Raw genomic sequence first — 12416 nt, 5'->3', positions numbered from 1 at the left:
GAACAAAACTATACAGGTAAGAAAGACAGCCAGGAGCAATTCCAGGGGCACAAGCTCTGATTTCAGACCAAGAGAATTCAGTATCTTTCCATTCAAGAAGCATTTGGGGAAGGATGGGGTCGGGGACCAACCTGCTCTTGGGCTCATGCTCCAGCTCCACTCCGGAGTCCCTAATGAGTGAATTCGGCTGCCCAACCAGGGGTGCCAGGCCTTCTTACAGCCCAGCCCCTGCAGAAAGGGCCTTGCGAACCCACTTGCAGTGATTGGCCCGAGGCTGATACCTGATCTGAACTGGGCCAATCAGATTCTCTGTCCCAAGGGCATGAACTTAGGATGCGGGGCCTCTTAGGCCCTATGGTGGTCCCAAGAGATGGGCTGCTTCCCCAAGGCCACAGTAAGTGGAGCAGAGAAAGCTGGTCCTGGCAAGAGGCTGCCAGGCAGCAGGAGAGACTGGGCTCCCGTGGCCCAGGGACTGCTGGGGACAGGAGCTGCTGCCGTGGACCGTTATGGCTTCTGAGGTCCTGGTTCCAGGTCTAGGGAGAGGCCTGGCACCTCTGTCCCTGGCAGATACCCCTACTTCCTTCTGAATACGCTTTCCCTTGGCTGTCTCCTGTTCCTTACAAGTTACTTGGCCTACCTGAATCTGTTTCTTCCTGCGTCAAGTGGGAATAGCAACGCCTGCTTTGCATGGTTGTGAAAACTCAGAGTATGACACACAGTAAGCACTCTCTATGAGGTGCATTAAAAAGAATATTATCATAGTCCACCAGTGCCAGCTTGAGGAAGTGGGGCAGTGGTGTGAAAAGGCTGGTAGGGCATGGGTGGGAGCCTCAGGTTACAGATAAGGATGGAATCTAGGTAGTGCTTGGTTCCATCCAGACCTGTGCTCTACCCAAAGCTCCTGCCCCTTTTGCCTGTTATGGTTTGAATTGTGTGTCCTCAAAAAGATATGTTGGCGTCCTAACCAGAACTCAGAATGTGGCCTTATTTGGAGATAGGGTTGTTACAGAGGTAATCAAGTTAAAACGAGGTCATTACGGTGAGCCCTAATCGAATATGACCCTTCTAAAAAGGAGACATTTGGATATAGACATATATGCACATGGAGAGAATGCCATATGGAGATGAAGGCAGAGATCAGAAGATGCATCTACAAGCCAGGGAATGCCAGATTGCCAGCAAATCACCCAAAACCAGGGAGCGACACGGAACAGTCACTCTTACAGGCCTCAGAACTAACCAGCCCTGCTGACACTTTGATCCCAGACCTCCAGCCTTTAGAACTCAGAGACAATGAATTTCTGTTGTTTAAGCCACCCCAGCTGTGGTCATTTGTTATGGTAGCCCTAGCAAATGCCCTTCTGTGGCTTTTATTTCCAGAAATAATTGGCCCCAGTTTTCTGATTGGAAAGGACTGAATCAGCTAATCTGTTGTTATCAAATTTGATTTGCGTTAGATCATCTGGGGAAGGTTTTACAACACTCTCCTGGATCAATGAACTCAGCATCCGAGGGTGCAACCAAGGCTTCGGTGATTTTTTAAAACTTCCCATGTGTTTCCAGCGTGCATCAAAATTGATAACCACTGAGCTAATCCACACTGAGGTGTTAGCAGCTGAAGACCATTTATTAGAATTCCTTTACAGCGGGTACAAAGCCTGAAGCCAAAGAACTATGTGAAAGAGAGAGCAATGTTGGAGACACTAGGGACAGCTCTTTCAGGAAGATAGTTGGGGGAAGTGGACTATTTCTGGCATCACTGAAATTTTACTGTATCTGGCTAGTCCTATTTCTAGCGATGCTTTGGGGGCTTAGGAGGAAGAACAGGCAGGCAAAGTCATTCCAGTTGCTCCCTCCACTCTCTTCAAAACTCTAACACAGTGGTTCTCAGCATTTGGCTCCATTAGAATCACCTGGAGGTGATCACTGACCCAGATTGCAGGGCCCGGTCCCCAGTTTCTCATTCAGTAGGGTGAGGTGAGTCCTAAAAGTGCATTTCTAACAAGTGCCTCTCTGGTAGAAGAATAGTTTCTGCAGGCAGGGAACTTAGGGCCCATTCATGCTGACTTCCTAAAGCTGAATCAAGAGAAAACACCAAGGTCTGAGGCAGGGAATCTGAGGCCAATTCATGCTGACTTCCTAAAGCTGAATCAAGAGAAAACACCAAGGTCTGAGGCAGGGAATCTGAGGCCAATTCATGATAATTTCCTAAATTAAATCAAAGGGAAAACACCTGGGTGGGGGGCAGGGCACCTAAGGCCAATTAACGAAAACTTCCTAAAGCTAAACCGAAAGGAAAAACCCCACCTTCACAGGCCCAAAGGCTACTCTCTCTACACCCTTCCTCCTCCCCCAGGTCCCAGAGGGAAAGGGAGAGCGCCTTAGATTGGCCTTGGGCCAAGCATGGGCCGTCTCTTTAATCTGCATAGGCCACCATTCACTTCAGCCTTTAATTAGCCATGGACCTAATCCTTCATCCAGATAAGGGGTAACTGATAAGGACTTCAAAAGGAATATTTAAAACCCAGAAAACACTGTAAACTCTGGCTCAGGCTGCCCCCACCCTGCGGAGTGCTTTCTTGCTGTAACAAATCCCTGCTTTTGCTGCTGCATTCCTGTTTCATTCCTTTGTTACTTTGTGTGTTTTGTTCAGTTCTAAGTTCAAAACATCAAGGACCTGGACAACTCACTCGAGGCTTTCCTTCTGGTAACACCTAGGTGATGCTGCCTCCACCCTCCTCAAAACTCTAACCCGGTGGTTCTAGCATTCAGCTCCATTAGAACCACCTGGAGGTGATCACAGACTCAGATTGCAGGGCCCAGCCCCTAGTTTCTCATTCAGTAGGGTGATGCTACTGGTGGTCCCGGAACTGTACTTTTAGAGCTTTGGCTGAAAGGATTCTGTAAGACCTTAGGGTGAAAAGGACACTAAGGATGCCCTCAGGGTCCCAGCAGGCCAGGCCCTCCTCTCCTCTCACACTGCTCTGCTAATACCGTTCCTGCCAGGCAGGGGCTAGTCTGTGATAGGCACTTCTTGGGGGAGGGAAGTTTTGGGACACGCAGTCATTACCAGAACCAGGGTCAATGGATCAAGAGTGAAAGGACACAGGTTCTGGTGAACAGAATTGAGGCAGACTGTGTAGAACAGATACATTCATGGACTCTAGAGTCAGACTAACTGGTATTCAAAATTTAGCTGTGCCAGTAACAACTGTGTGAACTGCGGTAAATGAATTACCTTCTTTCAGCCTGTTACGGTACCTAGGAAATAAGGATGATATAATAGTGCCGTGTCTACTTCCTGCAGCAGAATAAAGTTTAAATGACACAGTATACGTAAAGAGCTTATCAGTCTCTAACACTTGGTGATAGGTCAATAAATAGTAGCTATTATTAATGAGAATTCTTTGAAGATGCACAGGCTTTCTTGATGAGGTAATGATCTGCCCATCCTTGGGAGTATATAAGCAGAAGCTGGAGTTATATCAAGGATTAAAGCAGAAGATCTGAGACCGGGAGTGTTGGAGGAGGAGCGCTGGTTCTTCTGCTCCAAATCACATAATAGAACTAGAATAAGCATTTGTAAATCCACGATTCACTTCTGAAGTGTGGCAAGACTGGGTGACCTGAAAGTCTTCCCTGTGGAATTCCTTCTAGAATTTTTCTACCACACCTTTTCCAGGCACCAACAAGAGCCACCCTTGCTGGAAAGCTGGACTGTTTTCTGAAAGACCACAGGGTATGTAAAAGTCACTGCTGTGATTCTAATCAGATGCCAAGGAAGCAAGGTATGACAGCAGCAACTGCCTCACCCTGCACCAGTGTGCAAGGGGTTGGGGAGCTGGCTGGGTTTGCCCTCCGCAAAGCTGGGTGTCAGGACTGAGTCAGGCCTGGGCCAGCGGCCAGCCTGGGGAACTAGAAAGTATGGTCAGTAAATGTGTGTTGAACAGGAAGACAAAGGAAGAAATTAGGTGTTGTTATCTCCCAACAATTCTTTTGGGGGGACTTTAGAGGATGCCTGACGGCACTTGGAGGAGGGGTATAGAGTGATCAAAAGATCATTCAGGGCTGGAGACAGTGGCTTACGCTTGTAATCCCAGCACTTTGGGAGGCTGAGGCAGGTGTATCACTTGAAGTCAGGAGTTCAAGACCAGCCTGGCCAACATGGTGAAACCAAAAATACAAAAATTAGTTGGGTGTGATGGTGCACACCTGTAATATCAGTTACTCAGGAGGCTGAGGCAGGAGAATCACTTGATCCTGGGAGGCAGAGGTTGCAGTGAGCCGAGATCGCACCACTGCACTCCAGCCTGGGTGACAGAGTGACACTCTGTCTCAAAAAAAAAAGAATTCAGGCACATGCATAACTGGATACCACAGGTTACAGTAAATTCTCCTCCAGAAAAACTATTAGGCCAATTCCTCTTCATCCTTTAAATTTCTTTTTAAACATCATTTCCTCCAGGAAGCCTTCACCAATCCCTAGCACCAGGTTAAGGGCCCCATTTCTGTGTTCCCATTGTTCCCTGTTTCTCTCCGGCAACACACTTATCCCCCTCTCTTGTAATTCCTCCTGATGAATGGTTCATCCTCATCTGTCGTCAGCTATGTGAACACAGGGCTTGGTCCGTCTTGGTGACCATTGAATCCCCAGGGCCCAGCACAGTGCCTGGCACTGTGGGCTTCTCACATGTACCTGAATGAATGGATGTCTTTAGGCAAGTCCCTCAACTTCTCTGAGCCTCAGTTTCTGCACCTATAAAATAAGAACTAATGGCATCTCATTGCAGGCTAACTCTGAAGATGAAACAAAAGCAACTGTTACAATGCCTGTCATGAAGTGCTCGGTAAGCAGTCACAGTTATTATCATCTTGTAATTGTTAATTTATTAAGTTATACAAAACTGAGGAGATACTGGCTTTTCATCTCTTCAGTTGGTTGGAGGCTATTATCAGTGATCTTTCTAAACCACATATCTAGCTGTCTTCCCTGGCTCTGACAGACCTCAGTAATGTGGTCCCAACTTTCTTTTCCATTTCCATCTCCCACGACTCCTCACCCCCCAATTCCAGTTGTACCAAACTACAGACCATCCCCCACTGGGCCTTTATTCACTCAACCTCAGCTCAGCTCAGCGCTTTCTCATTCTCAGGTTCCTGCTCACTCTTCAAGGCCCATCTTTAATGTCATCTCCTCTGCCAGGCCCCACTAGGCTCCCACAGCACAGCTCACACCAGCCTTCCACTCATGTTAGATGACTGACTGCCCATCTCCCCTGTTAGAAGATGTGGCAGGTATCACATTGTGCTTATGTCTGAATCATCAGCACACAGCAGTATGTGATGTGACTCATTAAAGCACGGGCTGTTGAATTGAATTGACCTGACATAAAGGAGCAAGTTCTGGTTCAAGAACCCCTGAAATCCCATCCCGAAGTGCATGAAAGGCTTAGTGGATGAGGAGAGAAGAGAGGAGCTCTGGTGTTCTGCTTTGAGGCATTGGCTTTTAAAAAAAGACTGTGATCCAGTCCCAGAGTGAGCCTGGGGCAGGAATCTCATATTAGTACACAAGGGCAAACTGTCAGAGGAGCTTGACGTTAGGTCCCCTTACCTATGCCTAGTGCCGCCAAGGACCCACATCTCCCTCCTCCTCTGGCACTAGTGTAGGGGTCTACTGGAGGAATTATTCCAGCACCTTCCACCCAAGATGCAAAGCCTTCCCAAGCTCCAAGACCTTCCCAAGCTCCATTCCCTTAACCATCAGACAACTAGTTAGATCGACTACAAGGAAATTAACACGAGTCGAAAAGCCTGATTAAAGTAAAGAATGATCACCCCTTCTACTGGTCCACAAAGAGAAGGTGGTTGTCCTCACAATTCGCCAGTGCTAAGAACTTTCTCTCTCTCCCTCCTCACCTGACTACCTCCTACTTTGTCATCAAGGCCTCCTCTTCAAGAAGCTCCTCCCATTCCAAACAGAGCTAACTTCCTTTCTCAGTGCCCCCAGGGCATCTGACAGCGAATCAGCTACTTAGGATTTGACTTAAAATCTCTCAGTGCAGGGTCCTGCTGCTACCCCAGCTTTTGGCAAACTGTTCCAGGCACAGTGGGTGTTCAGGAACCATTTACTGAGCCGAACCAAACTTCCCAGCAAGGCAGCCTTGTCTCCTGCCCTCAGCCTGGTGGGAAAGTATTTTTAGGTTTGCCAGGATAAAACCACAAAGACACAGGTGAGACTCTACGACACAATGTTGAGTGTTCTGAGAACAGCAGGCAGGAGATGTGCTGAACCAGCTGTTTCCATAGGATCAGACTAATGAAGGGGAATGGTCTAGTCTAGCGCGGTAGTTCTCTGACCACACATTGGAACCACTGAGGAGCTTAAAAGCAAAACAAAACAGTGTCTGGGTCCTGCTCTCAGAGATACTGATCTAATTGGTCTATAGCAGGATGTGGGCATCTTACAAGGCCCGTGTATACTCAGAGAAATGTGACCCCACATACAGGACTTACACACAGCACTGGGATTGGCATGGGCGCTGTCAGCTGAGGATTCTCCGCAGCAGGGCTCCTCTGGGGTCAGCATGGCACGGGCCTCAGGTGCCCGAGGGTGTCCCTCGGCAGACAGAAAGGCTAATATGCTCCCTTGACCAGCTGGACGCATGGACAAAGAGCATCCTGTGCTCCTTTTACTGTCCAGTGTGTCATTTTTCCTTTTCCTATAGGGATGACAGGTGCCTTCCCAGCACAGCAAACCAGTTACAGGAGTGGCGAGTCATTTCCAACTTGAAACTTATCAATCCCCGTCCCTCCCACTCTCATTCCTGCTGGATAAGTAATTACTTTCCAACCCAAAGCCCATTTTGCAGGGAAAATTCAGGTGCAGAGAAGCAAGCATCTTGAGTGCACAAGCAATGGGGCACCAGCGTCAGTGGGGTCTCTGAGTGGGGCAGTGGCTAAGTTCCCATGGGTGCATGTTAGGGCAGCTTCCACTCCCTCTTCCCTTGCCAGGTCCCCAGAGGTATTGTGCATCTATTTTTTGAGCACCTGCTGTATGCCTGCAATTTTCTTCTCCACCCTGTCCTGCTGTACACACTTACTCATCTTTCAAGACTCAACCTCACCCGCTCCATGAAGCATTTTCTGGCTCGCCAGGCAGGATGCCTCCCGTGACTGGCAGAAGCAACACACATTCTCTTTGGAAGAACTCAACTTCAATCCAGGCCGACAAAAATTGTAGTAAAGCCTTTTTGTGAGTTTGTTTTAGAGACAGGATCTCACTATATTGCCCAGGCTGGTCTCAAACTCCTGAGCTCAAGTGATCCTCCCACCTCAGCCTCCCACATAGCTGGGACTGCAGGTGTGTGCCACTGTGCCCAGCTCCAAAGCTATTGATTTATAACATGAATCTTGACTTTAGATATAGTAAAAGTTTTTTTTTTTTTTCCAAAAAGTCTTACATCAGATAAGGGATATAGCTGTCTGTAGGTCCTGGGGATAATGGAGAGGAGAGTCTCCTGGCCCTTGCCCCACTCCAGTCCAGTAGGGAGCACACTCCGGAAGGCTCTTGGAGATCAGGAAGTAAGACATTTGTGTGACTTTCTGGTTGACTCTATCCCCCCAACAGCTTCAATTTTGTCTTTCAGGCATTTTCTGAGATGGGGAGGAGGTGTGTGTGCAGGGGTGCCCATCAGCCAGGGAGCTGGCACTTCTTCCATACGATGTGTGCATCACTAGCACTGCACACATCACCCTGTATGAGGAGTCTCTCTCCCCTGAGTGAGGGCTAAAAGCTGAAAGCTTAATTGTCCATCAGTGGGGCCTGGCTAAGTAAAAAGCAGCATATTTATATGATGACATATGTAGAGAAGTTGAAAGGAATGCACTTCCTTTATCAACATGGATAGAGCTAAAATTGGTGTAGAAACTAAGTTGCTGAGTAAACAGTACAGAATGATTGCATTTTTTTTTTTTTTTTTTTGAGACGGAGTCTCACTCTGTTGCCATGCTGGAGTGCAGTGGTGTGATCTTGGCTCACTGCAACCTCTGCCTCCTGGGTTCAAGTGATTCTCCTGCCTCAGCCTCCCGAGTAGCTGAGACTACAGGCGCCTGCCACCATGCCTAGCTAATTTTTGTATTTTTAGTAGAGACGGGGTTTCACCGTGTTGGCCAGGATGGTTTCGATCTCTTGACCTTGTGATCTGCCCGGCGTGGCCTCCCAAATTGCTGGGATTACAGGCATGAGCGACAGCGCTCGGCCCCATGATTGCATTTTTTTAAAGTACATTGGAAACTCACTTTTTTTTTTCCAGTGGGTACATTTGTATGTATGCAAAAATATTTTTTATAAATCTGAAAGGACAGTGCAGAGTGAGACCATTTGTCTGTTTGATCAGGGATCAGTGCACGGCCCACAGCAGCATAGTAGGTGCTTCTAAGATGTTTGCCACATGGATGACAGCACTGGGCAGCTGCTGAGGACTTATGGAGTGATGGACCTAGAGTCTCATGAAGGGCCTTGAGGGGATTCCTCCTACACTGGCTCCCTCCTTATCCCACTGGCCCCAACCTTCTGCTAAGCCCAGAACCCACGGCTCCATTCTGGCTGTGGCATCCCTGGGTCTGTCCACTCCCTCCTCAGCTTTGGATTCAGCCCTAGCTGTGTTCCTCTATTTTCCTGAGGACTGGCCCCACTGTGTGTATGTGTGTGTGTTGGGGGAGCTGACTGTTACTTCGAAATTGGGATTGGAACAAAGCAAGCTGATTCTGGCCCAGGCCATTAACTAAACTATCCTACTGTGGTCTCGGATCCAGTGCTTCCAAATGAGAGGGAGCACTGGGTGGGTACTCGTGAGCCTGATGGCTAATGTACTGGGAAAGGACATGAACAAATGTTCTAGAAAGGTGCCTTGCCTGGTGGGGAGGCCTGCCAGCTTTCCAAGCCTGTAAGTCCTTGTCCTAGTCAGCTTGGGCTGCTGTAACAGATGACCATAGACTGATGTGGCTTAAATCAGTTATTTCTCACAGTTGTGGAGAGGCTGGGAAACTCAAGATCAACGTGCCAGTTTTTGGTGAGGGCCTTCTTCCTGGGTTGCTAATATCCATTTTCTCTGTGTCCTCACACAGCTGGGAGGGAGAGCTCTAGTCTCTCTTCCTCTTCTTATAAGGACACTAATCCCATTATGGGGTCCTACCTCATGACCTCATCTAAACCAAATTACCTCCCTAAATCCCCTCCTCCAAATACCATCACATTGGAGGTTAGGGCTTGAATATATGAATCTTGGGAGGACCCATACATTTGTAGGGGAAATGTTTCAAAAGCAGGGTGTTTGGCATGCTTTAACTCAGACTTCGGGGTAAATGGTGAATATCAGAGGTTGTGGATGAAGCTTTTGACACAGGCAGAAGGGGTAGAGAATGCAGGGAACTGGTAGGAAGGAGGAGGCCTACTCTTCATCATTGTGGCTGACTGCAAAGCACAGGCTTCATTCAGGCAGGCACATTTAACGTCTTTTAAAGGGGCAGGCCCTGGCTAGCACTAGGCAAGTGCTAGGGACCCCGGGTTGAAACAGAGAGCTTGCCCTCCTGGAGCTTACTTCTGTGCATGAGCCAGGTCTCAATGGAAAACTGCAAACTTTTACCTGGCCTCCAGGTTTTGCAAGTGCTGTTTTGTCTGGGACCCCCTGCATTCTCTTTGTCCTGTCCCCCCAACTGCTCCTACCCATCTGGCAGGTATGGGTAGGTGGGACTGTTTTGGGGAAGTTTGCTCAAGTCTGGATTCTGAGACACTAGGGATCCCAGAACATGGCGCCTCTTGCCTCTCAAGGCTTGCCATTGCAAGGCTGCCCCTCTTGTTTGCTTGTCTGTCTTCCCCATGACACCTGAGCTTCCTGAGAACAAAACTGTGAACCACCATATCCTAGGTACCTACTGTGGCCTGCTTCCTCCAGGGAGAGGGTGCAGTCAATGAGTGAGTGAATGAATGAATTATACACTATTGTGAATGGCTGGTCCCTGAGCATGATGGGTATCTGAACAGATGTGTAAGTATGGTGATTGGAAACAAGTGCTAAAGGTTTGAGAAATAATAGAAAAAGCCACTGCAATGACAAACACACCCATCCACCTGCTCGAGACTAACAACCAACTATTTCTTGATCTACTGCTGCCAGAGGAACACGCCTCTGTCTTACTGGGTTTCTGAGATTTGCAACCTCCGAAGCTGGGCTCTAGCCAGAGGAGTGTAAAGGTCAAAAGTGTTAGATCATTCAGTCACCTTGTATAAGTAACATAACATTTCTTTCTTTCTCTTTCTCTCTCTTCTTGTCTTTTTCTTTAGTTTTGGAGAAGGTCTCATTCTGTTGCCCAGGCTAGAGTGCAGCGGCACAATCAGGGCTCACTGAAGCCTCAATCTTCTGGGCTCAAGTGATCCTCCCACCTGAGCTCCCCTGTCCCCCAACCCCAGTAGCTGGGCCTACAGGCAGAGGCCACCACACCCAGCTAATATTTTCATATTTTTACTACAGACAGTTTTGCCATGTTGCCCAGGCTGGTCTTGAACTCCTGGACTCAAGGGGTCTGCCGGTCTCGGCCTCCCAAAATGCTGGGAATACAGGCGTGAGCCACTACCACCGGCTGATAACATTTCTGTGCCTCAGTTTCCTCACTTGTGAAACAGGAATAAGAGTAGTTTATTAGGGTTGCCCTAAGGACTAAATGAGAGGGGTCTTGTAAAGTGTGAGGGATGGTGAATGCATAAATGCCTAATAAGTGCTGGCTCTTACTACAAGGTGAGACTCCAGCGGCCCTGCTCTGTCATTCTCTAAACCTCAGTTGACCCATCTGTAAGATGGGCGTGCGAATGGTAATGATTAAATGAGAAAGTAAAACTGTGCTAGGATCTGTTATTTGTGTCCAAGAGCGCCTGTGGGACTATGCTTCACATCCAGGCTCACCAGGCTGGGGATTCCGGGTCTGGCCATCCAAAGAGAATCTGCTCAGTGCGCTGGTGGAGAGGACCACTTCCAGCCTGGGGACTTCAGGCCACAACGCCCAACCCAAGCCCCAGAACCATTTTTCTCACAGGAGCGGGCTGCTGTGGGTTCGTCTGACTGATCAAGGAGGCCTGATTACTCTCCCGGGAGATGACCCGGGAAGACCATGGAGGGGTCCCCACAGTAGGGGGCGGCGCACGGACTGCAATCTAGTTATTCCAGGAAAAAGAAATAAAAAAATGTTGCAGAGGCGGCGGCCATAGGGCTGGGAGCCAGTTATCTCTGGGCCACCTTCCGGCTCTGATAACTGCAGGCCTGGCTCACTGGGTGGGGCTGGCGTCCCGAAGTGGGCCGGGGCGCCGCGGCTGGTAGCCTCTGCTTTGCCCGGCCCCTCCCGCCACGGTCGGGCGCCGGGTCTCCAGGCCGCGCCCAGCCCCATGAGGAAGCAGCGCGGTGCCTGCCAGCCCGAGCTCACCGCGCGTCCTCAGCCGGACAAGGTGGGCGAGGACCAGGGGGTCCGCTGCTAGACCCCGGGACCCGCCCGCGCCCCTCTACCCATCCCGGCTCCCCCAGCACCCGGGGCATCCCCCGGAGCTTACTCTGCAGACAGCGGGCTGCGGCCAGGCAGAGGGCGAAGAGTCCTAGGGAGATGCCTCGGGTCTTCCTCCTCCCGCTCGGCAGAGGCCTCATGGGCGAGCCCGGGGCGGCGCGGGCCGGGGTGTGTGCTCGCTGCACCGCGCTGCAGCTCCTATGCAGCCTTCTCTCTTCCTCCGCCTCTGGCTCCCGCAGGTTCTTTAGGGCCAGATGCAGATGAGCTGGTTGTACTCTGGTTGAACCAGTTCCCAGGGATAGAGAAGGGGAGGGGGGACTGCGGGGGGAGAGAATTAATATGGGAAGGAATGGGAATGCACAGACTCAGAGGTAAATAATGGCAAATAATGAGCAGCCTCCTTCCGTTCACACCCATTTTACTGGTATTGATTCAAGGTTCGGCTGGATGCTAGGTGGCAGGAAGGAGGGAAAGTACTAGCTATTGCTTCAGGACAGCTAGTCTTTGGCATCATGGGCGAAGGGAAGGCTTTTAGGAAAGTGAAATGACAGCCTGGAGTGAGAGGAGGGAGGGGGCGGGGAGACTCAGGTTGCCCTGATGGGAACCACTGTACAGTGATAATATCCATCCATCTCTCTACCCATCTGTCCATCCATCCACCCATCTGTCCATCCATCCACCCATCTGTCCATCTATCCATCCATCCGTCCATCCACCCATCCCTCCATCCATCTCTTCACCCATCTGTCCATCCATCCACTCATCTGTCCATCCATCCATCCATCCGTCCATCCATCCATCCATCTGTCCATCCATCCATCCATCCATCTGTCCATCCATCCACCCATCTGTCCATCCATCCACCCATC

At 49.7% G+C, this 12416-nt stretch overlaps 1 protein-coding gene across 1 annotated transcript in view; it reads right to left on the bottom strand.

The window, feature by feature from the left end:
• Window positions 1-11708, bottom strand: part of VSTM5 (V-set and transmembrane domain containing 5) — a 31655-nt gene extending 19947 nt beyond the window's left edge. The window contains exon 1 of the mRNA XM_011930311.1: window positions 11597-11708. Coding sequence (XP_011785701.1) covers window positions 11597-11687 — 91 coding nt within the window. The 5' untranslated portion in view covers window positions 11688-11708. The remainder of the gene's footprint in view (window positions 1-11596) is intronic.
• Window positions 11709-12416: the final 708 nt, after the last annotated feature.

The sequence above is a fragment of the Colobus angolensis genome, unplaced genomic scaffold (genome assembly GCF_000951035.1).
Source record: "Colobus angolensis palliatus isolate OR3802 unplaced genomic scaffold, Cang.pa_1.0 Scaffold850, whole genome shotgun sequence".
NCBI lineage: Eukaryota > Metazoa > Chordata > Mammalia > Primates > Cercopithecidae > Colobus > Colobus angolensis.
This window is presented reverse-complemented; position numbering and strand designations above follow the sequence as displayed.